The 17757-nt window shown below is 46.8% G+C and overlaps 1 protein-coding gene across 1 annotated transcript in view; it reads right to left on the bottom strand.

Annotated features, from left to right (window-relative positions):
• Positions 1–1257: 1257 nt before the first annotated feature.
• Positions 1258–17757, bottom strand: part of LOC106592047 (uncharacterized) — a 63563-nt gene continuing 47063 nt past the window's right edge. Inside the window, 4 exon segments of the mRNA XM_045712705.1 lie at positions 1258–1844; positions 4886–5009; positions 7931–8099; positions 10603–10800. Of these exon segments, the coding sequence (XP_045568661.1) occupies positions 1799–1844; positions 4886–5009; positions 7931–8099; positions 10603–10800 (537 nt within the window). The 3' untranslated portion in view covers positions 1258–1798.

Here is a 17757-nt window from a genome sequence, read left to right as displayed (position 1 = left end):
TTTTCATCTCATTTATAAACGGACAGATATCACTTCTGATCTAATGTATAAACGGCCCAGATATCACATCTGATCTAATGTATAAACGGCCCAGATATCAAACCCCAATATCCAGGTCGATACACTTTCTGATCTAATGTATAAACGGGCCAGATATCACATCTGATCTAATGTATAAACGGGCCAGATATCACTTCTGATCTAATGTATAAACGGGCCAGATATCACTTCTGATCTAATGTATAAACGGGCCAGATATCCCGTCTGACCTAATGTATAAACGGCCCAGATATCAAACCCCAATATCCAGGTCAATACTCTTTCTGATCTAATGTATAAACGGCCCAGATATCCTTTCTGACCTAATGTATAAACGGCCCAGATATCAAACCCCAATATCCAGGTCAATACTCTTTCTGATCTAATGTATAAACGGCCCAGATATCACATCTGATCTAATGTATAAACGGGCCAGATATCCCTTCTGATCTAATGTATAAAATTGCCAGATATCACATCTGATCTAATGTGTAAACGGGCCAGATATCACTTCTGATCTAATGTATAAACGGCTCAGATATCACTTCTGATCTAATGTATAAACGGCCCAGATATCACATCTGATCTAATGTATAAACGGGCCAGATATTCCCTTCTGATCTAATGTATAAACGGCCCAGATATCAAACCCCAATATCCAGGTCAATACTCTTTCTGATCTAATGTATAAACGGCCCAGATATCACATCTGATCTAATGTATAAACGGCCCAGATATCCCTTCTGATCTAATGTATAAACGGCCCAGATATCACTTCTGTTCCAATGTATAAACGGCCCAGATATTAAACCCCAATATTCAGTTCAATACTCTTTCTGATCTAATGTATAAACGGCCCAGATATCACTTCTGATCCAATGTATAAACTGCCCAGATATCAAACCCCAATATCCAGGTCAATACTCTTTCTGATCTAATGTATAAACGGCCCAGATATCACATCTGATGTAATGTATAAACGGGCCAGATATCACTTCTGATCTAATGTATAAACGGCCCAGAAATCCCTTCTGTTCCAATGTATAAACGGGCCAGAAATCAAACCCTGATATCAAGGTCAATACTGTTCCGATTAACTGGTCTATATTAAAATGTACATAACCCCACACATTCACCATTACAGAAACATCACGTTAAGATTATATTATATACACTTAGTTTGATTATGGTTTTATAAAATGTAGAACTGTGTTAATGTATTTTAAAAGTCAACATTTAATATCTACATTTAATCTAATTTAAATGAACTCTTGCTCCTGTCATCGTTTGTAAAATCCTGATAAAGTTTCATTCAAAAACACAAATATTGTACAAAACTGGCAACAGTGAAGACATAAAAAGGAGGTTAAGACGTTTTCTTTGGCAGCTATTAAAATAATTAAAATATGAGAGAGAGAGAGAGAGAGAGAGAGAGAGAGAGAGAGAGAGAGAGAGAGAGAGACAGAGAGAGAGACAGAGAGAGAGAGACAGAGACAGAGAGACACAGAGACAGAGAGAGAGAGAGAGAGACAGATAGAGACAGAGACAGAGACAGAGACAGAGAGAGAGAGAGAGAGACAGAGAGAGAGACAGAGAGAGAGACAGAGACAGAGAGAGAGAGAGAGAGAGAGAGAGAGAGAGAGAGAGAGAGAGGAGTGTGTTTCTTGTGTATGTGAGAGAGGAAGTGGTAGAGGTAGATTCCAGGGGAGGAGAGATTAGTGTCTTGATAAGGACAGTCAGTCACATGACCAGCTTCATCTCAGTTCAGACACACCAACATCAGACCTGGCTTAGGCTCAGTAAACCTGGGGAGAGAGAGAGGGAGAGGGGGAGGAAATAGAGAGAGGGGGAGGGAAAGAGAGCAGTGGGTAGAATGCGCAAGAGAGAGCGAGAGAGGGGGAGAAAGAGAGAGAGAGAGGGGGAGAAAGAGAGAGAGCGAGGGTGAGTGTGTAGCGTTACCTAGTATTGACATAATGATTGTGTGTGTGTGTGTACCTGTAGCCCTGTGTGTGTGTGTGTGTGTGTGTGTGTATTCCTGTAGCCCTGTGTGTGTGTGTGTACCTGTAGCCCTGCATGTGTGTGTGTGTGTGTACCTGTAGCCCTGTGTGTGTGTGTGTGTGTGTGTGTGTGTACCTGTAGCCCTGTGTGTGTGTGTGTACCTGTAGCCCTGTGTGTGTGTGTGTGTGTGTGTGTGTGTGTGTGTGTGTGTGTGTGTGTGTGTGTGTGTGTGTACCTGTAGCCCTGTGTGTGTGTACCTGTAGCCCTGTGTGTGTGTGTGTGTGTACCTGTAGCCCTGTGTGTGTGTACCTGTAGCCCTGTGTGTGTGTGTGTGTGTGTGTGTGAGTGTGTGTACCTGTAGCCCTGTGTGTGTGTGTACCTGTAGCCCTGTGTGTGTGTGTACCTGTAGCCCTGTGTGTGTGTGTGTACCTGTAGCCCTGTGTGTGTGTGTGTGTGTGTGTACCTGTAGCCCTGTGTGTGTGTGTGTGTGTGTACCTGTAGCCCTGTGTGTGTGTGTGTACCTGTAGCCCTGTGTGTGTGTGTGTGTACCTGTAGCCCTGTGTGTGTGTACCTGTAGCCCTGTGTGTGTGTGTGTGTGTGTGTACCTGTAGCCCTGTGTGTGTGTGTGTGTGTGTGTGTGTGTGTGTGTGTGTGTGTGTGTGTGTGTGTGTGTGTACCTGTAGCCCTGTGTGTGTGTGTGTGTGTGTGTGTGTGTGTGTGTGTGTGTGTATCTGTATCCCTGTGTGTGTGTGTACCTGTAGCCCTGTGTGTGTGTGTGTGTGTGTGTGTGTGTGTGTGTGTGTGTGTGTGTGTGTACCTGTAGCCCTGTGTGTGTGTATGTGTACCTGTAGCCCTGTGTGTGTGTGTGTGTGTGTGTGTGTGTGTGTGTGTGTGTGTGTGTGTGTGTGTGTGTGTGTGTGTGTGTACCTGTAGCCCTGTGTGTGTGTGTGTGTGTGTGTGTGTGTACCTGTAGCCCTGTGTGTGTGTGTGTGTGTGTGTGTGTGTGTACCTGTAGCCCTGTGTGTGTGTGTGTGTGTGTGTGTGTGTGTGTACCTGTAGCCCTGTGTGTGTGTGTGTGTACCTGTAGCCCTGTGTGTGTGTGTGTACCTGTAGCCCTGTGTGTGTGTGTGTACCTGTAGCCCTGTGTGTGTGTGTACCTGTAGCCCTGTGTGTGTGTGTGTACCTGTAGCCCTGTGTGTGTGTGTACCTGTAGCCCTGTGTGTGTGTACCTGTAGCCCTGTGTGTGTGTGTACCTGTAGCCCTGTGTGTGTGTGTGTACCTGTAGCCCTGTGTGTGTGTGTGTGTGTGTGTGTGTGTGTGTGTGTGTGTGTGTGTGTGTGTGTGTGTGTACCTGTAGCCCTGTGTGTGTGTGTGTAGGGTGTACCTGTAGCCCTGTGTGTGTGTGTGTGTGTGTGTGTGTGAGTGTGTACCTGTAGCCCTGTGTGTGTGTACCTGTAGCCCTGTGTGTGTGTGTGTAACTGTAGCCCTGTGTGTGTGTGTGTGTGTGTGTGTGTGTGTGTGTGTATCTGTAGCCCTGTGAGTGTGTGTGTGTGTACCTGTAGCCCTGTGTGTGTGTGTGTGTGTGTGTGTGTGTGTGTACCTGTAGCCCTGTGTGTGTGTGTGTGTGTGTACCTGTAGCCCTGTGTATGTGTGTGTGTACCTGTAGCCCTGTGTGTGTGTACCTGTAGCCCTGTGTGTGCGTGTACCTGTAGCCCTGTGTGTGTGTGTGTGTGTGTGTGTGTGTGTGTGTGTGTGTGTGTGTGTGTGTGTGTGTGTGTGTGTGTGTTACCTGTAGCCCTGTGTGTGCGTGTACCTGTAGCCCTGTGTGTGTGTGTGTGTGTGTGTGTGTGTGTGTGTGTGTGTGTGTGTGTGTGTGTACCTGTAGCCCTGTGTGTGTGTGTGTGTGTGTGTGTGTGTACCTGTAGCCCTGTGTGTGTGTGTGTAGGGTGTACCTGTAGCCCTGTGTGTGTGTGTGTGTGTGTGTGAGTGTGTACCTGTAGCCCTGTGTGTGTGTGTGTAACTGTAGCCCTGTGTGTGTGTGTGTGTGTGTGTGTGTGTGTGTGTGTACCTGTAGCCCTGTGTGTGTGTGTGTGTACCTGTAGCCCTGTGTGTGTGTGTGTACCTGTATCCCTGTGTGTGTGTGTGTACCTGTAGCCCTGTGTGTGTGTGTGTGTGTACCTGTATCCCTGTGTGTGTGTGTGTACCTGTAGCCCTGTGTGTGTGTGTACCTGTAGCCCTGTGTGTGTGTGTGTACCTGTATCCCTGTGTGTGTGTGTGTGTGTGTGTGTGTGTGAGTGTGTACCTGTAGCCCTGTGTGTGTGTAACTGTAGCCCTGTGTGTGTGTGTGTGTGTGTGTGTGTGTGTGTGTGTGTGTACCTGTAGCCCTGTGTGTGTGTGTACCTGTAGCCCTGTGTGTGTGTGTGTACCTGTAGCCCTGTGTGTGTGTGTACCTGTAGCCCTGTGTGTGTGTGTACCTGTAGCCCTGTGTGTGTGTGTACCTGTAGCCCTGTGTGTGTGTACCTGTAGCCCTGTGTGTGTGTGTACCTGTAGCCCTGTGTGTGTGTGTACCTGTAGCCCTGTGTGTGTGTGTACCTGTAGCCCTGTGTGTGTGTGTGTGTACCTGTAGCCCTGTGTGTGTGTGTGTACCTGTAGCCCTGTGTGTGTGTGTGTACCTGTAGCCCTGTGTGTGTGTGTACCTGTAGCCCTGTGTGTGTGTGTACCTGTAGCCCTGTGTGTGTGTGTGTACCTGTAGCCCTGTGTGTGTGTGTGTACCTGTAGCCCTGTGTGTGTGTGTACCTGTAGCCCTGTGTGTGTGTGTGTACCTGTAGCCCTGTGTGTGTGTGTGTACCTGTAGCCCTGTGTGTGGAGGTAGTCTGTGACGGCAGGGCGGATACGAGCCACTCCTCCCTGACTGTGGTTCCCTCTTCCTGTTATCACTGACAGCTGAGACCCACACACACCCTGCTGATACTCTACACACACACACACACACACACACACACACACACACACACGGACACACGGACACACGGACACACGGAAAGGAGGAGAATATATGGTCAAGTTTAGGGAACAAAACGTTTATCAAAATAACAGGTGTACCCGTGGTCTTCCTCTCTAACACCTGTGGTCTTCCTCTCTAACACCTGTGGTCTTCCTCTCTAACACCTGTGGTCTTCCTCTCTAACACCCGTGGTCTTCCTCTCTAACACCCGTGGTCTTCCTCTCTAACACCTGTGGTCTTCCTCTCTAACACCTGTGGTCTTCCTCTCTAACACCTGTGGTCTTCCTCTCTAACACCTGTGGTCTTCCTCTCTAACACCTGTGGTCTTCCTCTCTAACACCTGTGGTCTTCCTCTCTAACACCTGTTGTCTTCCTCTCTAACACCTGTGGTCTTCCTCTCTAACACCTGTGGTCTTCCTCTCTAACACCTGTGGTCTTCCTCTCTAACACCCGTGGTCTTCCTCTCTAACACCCGTGGTCTTCCTCTCTAACACCCGTGGTCTTCCTCTCTAACACCCGTGGTCTTCCTCTCTAACACCCGTGGTCTTCCTCTCTAACACCCGTGGTCTTCCTCTCTAACACCCGTGGTCTTCCTCTCTAACACCCGTGGTCTTCCTCTCTAACACCCGTGGTCTTCCTCTCTAACACCCGTGGTCTTCCTCTCTAACACCCGTGGTCTTCCTCTCTAACACCCGTGGTCTTCCTCTCTAACACCCGTGGTCTTCCTCTCTAACACCCGTGGTCTTCCTCTCTAACACCTGTGGTCTTCCTCTCTAACACCTGTGGTCTTCCTCTCTAACACCTGTGGTCTTCCTCTCTAACACCTGTGGTCTTCCTCTCTAACACCTGTGGTCTTCCTCTCTAACACCTGTGGTCTTCCTCTCTAACACCTGTGGTCTTCCTCTCTAACACCTGTGGTCTTCCTCTCTAACACCTGTGGTCTTCCTCTCTAACACCTGTGGTCTTCCTCTCTAACACCTGTGGTCTTCCTCTCTAACACCTGTGGTCTTCCTCTCTAACACCTGTGGTCTTCCTCTCTAACACCTGTGGTCTTCCTCTCTAACACCTGTGGTCTTCCTCTCTAACACCTGTGGTCTTCCTCTCTAACACCTGTGGTCTTCCTCTCTAACACCCGTGGTCTTCCTCTCTAACACCCGTGGTCTTCCTCTCTAACACCTGTGGTCTTCCTCTCTAACACCTGTGGTCTTCCTCTCTAACACCTGTGGTGTTGTCTTCCTCTCTAACACCTGTGGTCTTCTTCTCTAACACCCGTGGTCTTCCTCTCTAACACCTGTGACAGGTGGAGTAAAACCTCTTCATCACGCAGCCTGGAGGTCTAGCCAGGTGTACCTGTGGTCTTCCTCTCTAACACCTGTGACAGGTGGAGTAAAACCTCTTCATCACGCAGCCTGGAGGTCTAGCCAGGTGTACCTGTGGTCTTCCTCTCTAACACCTGTGACAGGTGGAGTAAAACCTCTTCATCACGCAGCCTGGAGGTCTAGCCAGGTGTACCTGTGGTCTTCCTCTCTAACACCTGTGACAGGTGGAGTAAAACCTCTTCATCACGCAGCCTGGAGGTCTAGCCAGGTGTACCTGTGGTCTTCCTCTCTAACACCTGTGACAGGTGGAGTAAAACCTCTTCATCACGCAGCCTGGAGGTCTAGCCAGGTGTACCTGTGGTCTTCCTCTCTAACACCTGTGACAGGTGGAGTAAAACCTCTTCATCACGCAGCCTGGAGGTCTAGCCAGGTGTACCTGTGGTCTTCCTCTCTAACACCTGTGACAGGTGGAGTAAAACCTCTTCATCACGCAGCCTGGAGGTCTAGCCAGGTGTACCTGTGGTCTTCCTCTCTAACACCTGTGACAGGTGGAGTAAAACCTCTTCATCACGCAGCCTGGAGGTCTAGCCAGGTGTACCTGTGGTCTTCCTCTCTAACACCTGTGACAGGTGGAGTAAAACCTCTTCATCACGCAGCCTGGAGGTCTAGCCAGGTGTACCTGTGGTCTTCCTCTCTAACACCTGTGACAGGTGGAGTAAAACCTCTTCATCACGCAGCCTGGAGGTCTAGCCAGGTGTACCTGTGGTCTTCCTCTCTAACACCTGTGACAGGTGGAGTAAAACCTCTTCATCACGCAGCCTGGAGGTCTAGCCAGGTGTACCTGTGGTCTTCCTCTCTAACACCTGTGACAGGTGGAGTAAAACCTCTTCATCACGCAGCCTGGAGGTCTAGCCAGGTGTACCTGTGGTCTTCCTCTCTAACACCTGTGACAGGTGGAGTAAAACCTCTTCATCACGCAGCCTGGAGGTCTAGCCAGGTGTACCTGTGGTCTTCCTCTCTAACACCTGTGACAGGTGGAGTAAAACCTCTTCATCACGCAGCCTGGAGGTCTAGCCAGGTGTACCTGTGGTCTTCCTCTCTAACACCTGTGACAGGTGGAGTAAAACCTCTTCATCACGCAGCCTGGAGGTCTAGCCAGGTGTACCTGTGGTCTTCCTCTCTAACACCTGTGACAGGTGGAGTAAAACCTCTTCATCACGCAGCCTGGAGGTCTAGCCAGGTGTACCTGTGGTCTTCCTCTCTAACACCTGTGACAGGTGGAGTAAAACCTCTTCATCACGCAGCCTGGAGGTCTAGCCAGGTGTACCTGTGGTCTTCCTCTCTAACACCTGTGACAGGTGGAGTAAAACCTCTTCATCACGCAGCCTGGAGGTCTAGCCAGGTGTACCTGTGGTCTTCCTCTCTAACACCTGTGACAGGTGGAGTAAAACCTCTTCATCACGCAGCCTGGAGGTCTAGCCAGGTGTACCTGTGGTCTTCCTCTCTAACACCTGTGACAGGTGGAGTAAAACCTCTTCATCACGCAGCCTGGAGGTCTAGCCAGGTGTACCTGTGGTCTTCCTCTCTAACACCTGTGACAGGTGGAGTAAAGCCTCGTCGACATGCAGTCCGTGGAGGTCTAGAACGTTCTGAGGCAGCAGGGAGGAGTTGACCCGCTCAAAGATCTGGGCCGCTGCACGGTGATTAGCTTCATGCATCTTCTGACCATGGAGATGACCCTGAAAAACACACACACACACACACACACACACACACACACACACACACACACACACACACACACACACACACACACACACACACACACACACCAGAGAGAGAGAAACAGACACACACAGCTTTTAGACAAGTGTTGTCACGATACCTGAATTTTTCCTTCGATATCGATGTTAGGTCACAATACCAAAACGATACCATGTGGGGGACTGTACCAAAACGATACCATGGGGGGGACTGTACCAAAACGATACCATGGGGGGGACTGTACCAAAACGATACCATGGGGGGACTGTACCAAAACGATACCATGGGGGACTGTACCAAAACGATACCGTGGGGGGGACTGTACCAAAACGATACCATGGAGGGGACTGTACCAAAACGATACCATGTGGGGGACTGTACCAAAACGATACCGTGGGGGGACTGTACCAAAACGATACCGTGGGGGGACTGTACCAAAACGATACCATGGGGGGACTGTACCAAAACGATACCATGGGGGGACTGTACCAAAACGATACCATGGAGGGGGGACTGTACCAAAACGATACCATGGAGGGGGGGACTGTACCAAAACGATACCATGTGGGGGGACTGTACCAAAACGATACCATGTGGGGGGACTGTACCAAAACGATACCATGGGGGGGACTGTACCAAAACGATACCATGGGGGACTGTACCAAAACGATACCGTGGGGGGGACTGTACCAAAAACGATACCGTGGGGGGACTGTACCAAAACGATACCGTGGGGGGGACTGTACCAAAACGATACCGTGGGGGGGACTGTACCAAAACGATACCGTGGGGGGACTGTACCAAAACGATACCGTGGGGGGACTGTACCAAAACGATACCATGGGGGGACTGTACCAAAAACGATACCATGGGGGGGACTGTACCAAAACGATACCATGTGGGGGGACTGTACCAAAACGATACCATGGAGGGGGACTGTACCAAAACGATACCATGGAGGGGGGACTGTACCAAAACGATACCATGTGGGGGGACTGTACCAAAACGATACCATGTGGGGGGGACTGTACCAAAACGATACCATGGGGGGACTGTACCAAAACGATACCATGGGGGACTGTACCAAAACGATACCGTGGGGGGGACTGTACCAAAACGATACCGTGGGGGGACTGTACCAAAAACGATACCGTGGGGGGGACTGTACCAAAACGATACCGTGGGGGGGACTGTACCAAAACGATACCATGTGTGGGGGACTGTACCAAAACGATACCATGGGGGGAATGTACCAAAACGATACCATGGGGGGACTGTACCAAAACGATACCATGGGGGGACTGTACCAAAACGATACCATGTGGGGGGACTGTACCAAACGATACCGTGGGGGGATGTACCAAAACGATACCATGGGGGGACTGTACCAAAACGATACCATGGGGGGACTGTACCAAAACGATACCATGTGGGGGGGGACTGTACCAAAACGATACCATGTGGGGGGACTGTACCAAAACGATACCATGGAGGGGGGACTGTACCAAAACGATACCATGTGGGGGACTGTACCAAAAACGATACCATGTGGGGGGACTGTACCAAAACGATACCATGGGGGGAATGTACCAAAACGATACCATGGGGGGACTGTACCAAAACGATACCATGGGGGAATGTACCAAAAACGATACCGTGGGGGGACTGTACCAAAAACGATACCGTGGGGGGACTGTACCAAAACGATACCGTGGGGGGGACTGTACCAAAACGATACCATGGGGGAATGTACCAAAACGATACCATGGGGGGGACTGTACCAAAACGATACCATGGGGGGACTGTACCAAAACGATACCATGGAGGGGGGACTGTACCAAAACGATACCATGGAGGGGGGGACTGTACCAAAACGATACCATGTGGGGGGACTGTACCAAAACGATACCATGTGGGGGGACTGTACCAAAACGATACCATGGGGGGACTGTACCAAAACGATACCGTGGGGAGGACTGTACCAAAACGATACCATGGGGGGGACTGTACCAAAACGATACCATGTGGGGGACTGTACCAAAACGATACCATGGGGGGACTGTACCAAAAACGATACCATGGAGGGGGGACTGTACCAAAACGATACCATGGGGGGACTGTACCAAAACGATACCGTGGGGGGGACTGTACCAAAACGATACCATGGGAGGAAAGGAAGTTCATCTGACTCTGGGTCAGTAGATAAAGGAGCTCATCTGACTCTGGGTCAGTAGATAAAGGAGTTAATCTGACTCTGGGTCAGTAGATAAAGGAGATCAATTCCAACATGTCCAAGTATCCCTTTAAAACTACTGACTCACACACACACACACACACACACACACACACACACACACACACACACACACACACACACACACACACACACACACACACACACACACACACACACACACACACACACACACACACACACACACACACACACACACACACACACACACACAACACCCCTACCTGTTGAGCGTAGTATGAGGCCACGTCTTTGCGTCCCTGTTTGTAAGCCTCCGCAGCCTTGCTGAAGCTCTCCAGCTGTTTGCCTTTCTGGAGCCTGGCCTCGGCTCTGAAGTCCTCATACTCTGGGTCCTCAACATCCTGGTACTGAGAGAGGGACTGTGGAGGGGCCGCTGGCGCTGCTGCTGCTGCTGCACGCCTCTGAGAGGGGGAGAGAGAGGGGGAGGGGGTAGAGGGGTTAGAGAGGGGAGAGGGGGGAGAGGGAGAGAGAGATCAACTTTCCAATGTAACTGTGACAACAGAACACCGACCAGGGTCTGTGTTGATCTCTCCATCACGGCTAAATGAGATTTAAAACCTGACGGATGAATAGATGACCGGGGAAGAGAGGACGGAGAAAGCAGGTGAGCGATGGCTGGGAGGGGAGGCAGGTGAGCGATGGCTGGGAGGGGAGGCAGGTGAGCGATGGCTGGGAGGGGAGGCAGGTGAGCGATGGCTGGAAGGGGAGGCAGGTGAGCGATGGCCGGGAGGGGAGGCAGGTGAGCGATGGCTGGAGGGCTGGAAGGGGAGGTAGGTGAGCGAGGGCCGGTAGGGGAGGCAGGTGAGCGATGGCTGGAAGGGGAAGTAGGTGAGCGATGGCTGGAAGGGGAGGCAGGTGAGCGATGGCTGGAAGGGGAGGCAGGTGAGCGATGGCTGGAAGGGGAAGAGGTGAGCGATGGCTGGAAGTGGAGGCAGGTGAGCGATGGCTGGAAGGGGAGGCAGGTGAGCAATGGCTGGAAGGGGAGGCAGGTGAGCGATGGCTGGAAGGGGAGGCAGGTGAGCGATACCATTAGGACTGGACCTCACTAGAGACTAGTTGTTTCCATTTGGTATCATTACTGGACCTCACTAGAGACTAGTTGTTTCCATTTGGTATCATTACTGGACCTCACTAGAGACTAGTTGTTTCCATTTGGTATCATTACTGGACCTCACTAGAGACTAGTTGTTTCCATTTGGTATCATTACTGGACCACACTAGAGACTAGTTGTTTCCATTTGGTATCGTTACTGGACCTCACTAGAGACTAGTTGTTTCCATTTGGTATCATTACTGGACCTCACTAGAGACTAGTTGTTTCCATTTGGTATCATTACTGGACCTCACTAGAGACTAGTTGTTTCCATTTGGTATCATTACTGGACCTCACTAGAGACTAGTTGTTTCCATTTGGTATCATTACTGGACCTCACTAGAGACTAGTTGTTTCCATTTGGTATCGTTACTGGACCTCACTAGAGACTAGTTGTTTCCATTTGGTATCATTACTGGACCTCACTAGAGACTAGTTGTTTCCATTTGGTATCATTACTGGACCTCACTAGAGACTAGTTGTTTCCATTTGGTATCATTACTGGACCTCACTAGAGACTAGTTGTTTCCATTTGGTATCATTACTGGACCTCAATAGAGACTAGTTGTTTCCATTTGGTATCATTACTGGACCTCACTAGAGACTAGTTGTTTCCATTTGGTATCATTACTGGACCTCACTAGAGACTAGTTGTTTCCATTTGGTATCATTACTGGACCTCACTAGAGACTAGTTGTTTCCATTTGGTATCATTACTGGACCTCACTAGAGACTAGTTGTTTCCATTTGGTATCATTACTGGACCTCACTAGAGACTAGTTGTTTCCATTTGGTATCATTACTGGACCTCACTAGAGACTAGTTGTTTCCATTTGGTATCATTACTGGACCTCACTAGAGACTAGTTGTTTCCATTTGGTATCATTACTGGACCTCACTAGAGACTAGTTGTTTCCATTTGGTATCATTACTGGACCTCACTAGAGACTAGTTGTTTCCATTTGGTATCATTACTGGACCTCACTAGAGACTAGTTGTTTCCATTTGGTATCATTACTGGACCTCACTAGAGACTAGTTGTTTCCATTTGGTATCATTACTGGACCTCACTAGAGACTAGTTGTTTCCATTTGGTATCATTACTGGACCTCACTAGAGACTAGTTGTTTCCATTTGGTATCATTACTGGACCTCACTAGAGACTAGTTGTTTCCATTTGGTATCATTACTGGACCTCACTAGAGACTAGTTGTTTCCATTTGGTATCATTACTGGACCTCACTAGAGACTAGTTGTTTCCATTTGGTATCATTACTGGACCTCACTAGAGACTAGTTGTTTCCATTTGGTATCATTACTGGACCTCACTAGAGACTAGTTGTTTCCATTTGGTATCATTACTGGACCTCACTAGAGACTAGTTGTTTCCATTTGGTATCATTACTGGACCTCACTAGAGACTAGTTGTTTCCATTTGGTATCATTACTGGACCTCACTAGAGACTAGTTGTTTCCATTTGGTATCATTACTGGACCTCACTAGAGACTAGTTGTTTCCATTTGGTATCATTACTGGACCTCACTAGAGACTAGTTGTTTCCATTTGGTATCATTACTGGACCTCACTAGAGACTAGTTGTTTCCATTTGGTATCATTACTGGACCTCACTAGAGACTAGTTGTTTCCATTTGGTATCATTACTGGACCTCACTAGAGACTAGTTGTTTCCATTTGGTATCATTACTGGACCTCACTAGAGACTAGTTGTTTCCATTTGGTATCATTACTGGACCTCACTAGAGACTAGTTGTTTCCATTTGGTATCATTACTGGACCTCACTAGAGACTAGTTGTTTCCATTTGGTATCATTACTGGACCTCACTAGAGACTAGTTGTTTCCATTTGGTATCATTACTGGACCTCACTAGAGACTAGTTGTTTCCATTTGGTATCATTACTGGACCTCACTAGAGACTAGTTGTTTCCATTTGGTATCATTACTGGACCTCACTAGAGACTAGTTGTTTCCATTTGGTATCATTACTGGACCTCACTAGAGACTAGTTGTTTCCATTTGGTATCATTACTGGACCTCACTAGAGACTAGTTGTTTCCATTTGGTATCATTACTGGACCTCACTAGAGACTAGTTGTTTCCATTTGGTATCATTACTGGACCTCACTAGAGACTAGTTGTTTCCATTTGGTATCATTACTGGACCTCACTAGAGACTAGTTGTTTCCATTTGGTATCATTACTGGACCTCACTAGAGACTAGTTGTTTCCATTTGGTATCATTACTGGACCTCACTAGAGACTAGTTGTTTCCATTTGGTATCATTACTGGACCTCACTAGAGACTAGTTGTTTCCATTTGGTATCATTACTGGACCTCACTAGAGACTAGCTGTTTCCATTTGGTATCATTACTGGACCTCACTAGAGACTAGTTGTTTCCATTTGGTATCATTACTGGACCTCACTAGAGACTAGTTGTTTCCATTTGGTATCATTACTGGACCTCACTAGAGACTAGTTGTTTCCATTTGGTATCATTACTGGACCTCACTAGAGACTAGTTGTTTCCATTTGGTATCATTACTGGACCTCACTAGAGACTAGTTGTTTCCATTTGGTATCATTACTGGACCTCACTAGAGACTAGTTGTTTCCATTTGGTATCATTACTGGACCTCACTAGAGACTAGTTGTTTCCATTTGGTATCATTACTGGACCTCACTAGAGACTAGTTGTTTCCATTTGGTATCATTACTGGACCTCACTAGAGACTAGTTGTTTCCATTTGGTATCATTACTGGACCTCACTAGAGACTAGTTGTTTCCATTTGGTATCATTACTGGACCTCACTAGAGACTAGTTGTTTCCATTTGGTATCATTACTGGACCTCACTAGAGACTAGTTGTTTCCATTTGGTATCATTACTGGACCTCACTAGAGACTAGTTGTTTCCATTTGGTATCATTACTGGACCTCACTAGAGACTAGTTGTTTCCATTTGGTATCGTTACTGGACCTCACTAGAGACTAGTTGTTTCCATTTGGTATCATTACTGGACCTCACTAGAGACTAGTTGTTTCCATTTGGTATCATTACTGGACCTCACTAGAGACTAGTTGTTTCCATTTGGTATCATTACTGGACCTCACTAGAGACTAGTTGTTTCCATTTGGTATCATTACTGGACCTCACTAGAGACTAGTTGTTTCCATTTGGTATCATTACTGGACCTCACTAGAGACTAGTTGTTTCCATTTGGTATCATTACTGGACCTCACTAGAGACTAGTTGTTTCCATTTGGTATCATTACTGGACCTCACTAGAGACTAGTTGTTTCCATTTGGTATCATTACTGGACCTCACTAGAGACTAGTTGTTTCCATTTGGTATCATTACTGGACCTCACTAGAGACTAGTTGTTTCCATTTGGTATCATTACTGGACCTCACTAGAGACTAGTTGTTTCCATTTGGTATCATTACTGGACCTCACTAGAGACTAGTTGTTTCCATTTGGTATCATTACTGGACCTCACTAGAGACTAGTTGTTTCCATTTGGTATCATTACTGGACCTCACTAGAGACTAGTTGTTTCCATTTGGTATCATTACTGGACCTCACTAGAGACTAGTTGTTTCCATTTGGTATCATTACTGGACCTCACTAGAGACTAGTTGTTTCCATTTGGTATCATTACTGGACCTCACTAGAGACTAGTTGTTTCCATTTGGTATCATTACTGGACCTCACTAGAGACTAGTTGTTTCCATTTGGTATCATTACTGGACCTCACTAGAGACTAGTTGTTTCCATTTGGTATCATTACTGGACCTCACTAGAGACTAGTTGTTTCCATTTGGTATCATTACTGGACCTCACTAGAGACTAGTTGTTTCCATTTGGTATCATTACTGGACCTCACTAGAGACTAGTTGTTTCCATTTGGTATCATTACTGGACCTCACTAGAGACTAGTTGTTTCCATTTGGTATCATTACTGGACCTCACTAGAGACTAGTTGTTTCCATTTGGTATCATTACTGGACCTCACTAGAGACTAGTTGTTTCCATTTGGTATCATTACTGGACCTCACTAGAGACTAGTTGTTTCCATTTGGTATCATTACTGGACCTCACTAGAGACTAGTTGTTTCCATTTGGTATCATTACTGGACCTCACTAGAGACTAGTTGTTTCCATTTGGTATCATTACTGGACCTCACTAGAGACTAGTTGTTTCCATTTGGTATCATTACTGGACCTCACTAGAGACTAGTTGTTTCCATTTGGTATCATTACTGGACCTCACTAGAGACTAGTTGTTTCCATTTGGTATCATTACTGGACCTCACTAGAGACTAGTTGTTTCCATTTGGTATCATTACTGGACCTCACTAGAGACTAGTTGTTTCCATTTGGTATCATTACTGGACCTCACTAGAGACTAGTTGTTTCCATTTGGTATCATTACTGGACCTCACTAGAGACTAGTTGTTTCCATTTGGTATCATTACTGGACCTCACTAGAGACTAGTTGTTTCCATTTGGTATCATTACTGGACCTCACTAGAGACTAGTTGTTTCCATTTGGTATCATTACTGGACCTCACTAGAGACTAGTTGTTTCCATTTGGTATCATTACTGGACCTCACTAGAGACTAGTTGTTTCCATTTGGTATCATTACTGGACCTCACTAGAGACTAGTTGTTTCCATTTGGTATCATTACTGGACCTCACTAGAGACCAGTTGTTTCCATTTGGTATCATTACTGGACCTCACTAGAGACTAGTTGTTTCCATTTGGTATCATTACTGGACCTCACTAGAGACTAGTTGTTTCCATTTGGTATCATTACTGGACCTCACTAGAGACTAGTTGTTTCCATTTGGTATCATTACTGGACCTCACTAGAGACTAGTTGTTTCCATTTGGTATCATTACTGGACCTCACTAGAGACTAGTTGTTTCCATTTGGTATCATTACTGGACCTCACTAGAGACTAGTTGTTTCCATTTGGTATCATTACTGGACCTCACTAGAGACTAGTTGTTTCCATTTGGTATCATTACTGGACCTCACTAGAGACTAGTTGTTTCCATTTGGTATCATTACTGGACCTCACTAGAGACTAGTTGTTTCCATTTGGTATCATTACTGGACCTCACTAGAGACTAGTTGTTTCCATTTGGTATCATTACTGGACCTCACTAGAGACTAGTTGTTTCCATTTGGTATCATTACTGGACCTCACTAGAGACTAGTTGTTTCCATTTGGTATCATTACTGGACCTCACTAGAGACTAGTTGTTTCCATTTGGTATCATTACTGGACCTCACTAGAGACTAGTTGTTTCCATTTGGTATCATTACTGGACCTCACTAGAGACTAGTTGTTTCCATTTGGTATCATTACTGGACCTCACTAGAGACTAGTTGTTTCCATTTGGTATCATTACTGGACCTCACTAGAGACTAGTTGTTTCCATTTGGTATCATTACTGGACCTCACTAGAGACTAGTTGTTTCCATTTGGTATCATTACTGGACCTCACTAGAGACTAGTTGTTTCCATTTGGTATCATTACTGGACCTCACTAGAGACTAGTTGTTTCCATTTGGTATCATTACTGGACCTCACTAGAGACTAGTTGTTTCCATTTGGTATCATTACTGGACCTCACTAGAGACTAGTTGTTTCCATTTGGTATCATTACTGGACCTCACTAGAGACTAGTTGTTTCCATTTGGTATCATTACTGGACCTCACTAGAGACTAGTTGTTTCCATTTGGTATCATTACTGGACCTCACTAGAGACTAGTTGTTTCCATTTGGTATCATTACTGGACCTCACTAGAGACTAGTTGTTTCCATTTGGTATCATTACTGGACCTCACTAGAGACTAGTTGTTTCCATTTGGTATCATTACTGGACCTCACTAGAGACTAGTTGTTTCCATTTGGTATCATTACTGGACCTCACTAGAGACTAGTTGTTTCCATTTGGTATCATTACTGGACCTCACTAGAGACTAGTTGTTTCCATTTGGTATCATTACTGGACCTCACTAGAGACTAGTTGTTTCCATTTGGTATCATTACTGGACCTCACTAGAGACTAGTTGTTTCCATTTGGTATCATTACTGGACCTCACTAGAGACTAGTTGTTTCCATTTGGTATCATTACTGGACCTCACTAGAGACTAGTTGTTTCCATTTGGTATCATTACTGGACCTCACTAGAGACTAGTTGTTTCCATTTGGTATCATTACT

This window comes from Salmo salar, unplaced genomic scaffold (genome assembly GCF_905237065.1).
Source record: "Salmo salar unplaced genomic scaffold, Ssal_v3.1, whole genome shotgun sequence".
NCBI classification, from domain to species: Eukaryota; Metazoa; Chordata; class Actinopteri; order Salmoniformes; family Salmonidae; genus Salmo; species Salmo salar.
Note: the sequence above shows the minus strand (reverse complement) of the source record. Positions and strands in the feature narration are given on the sequence as shown.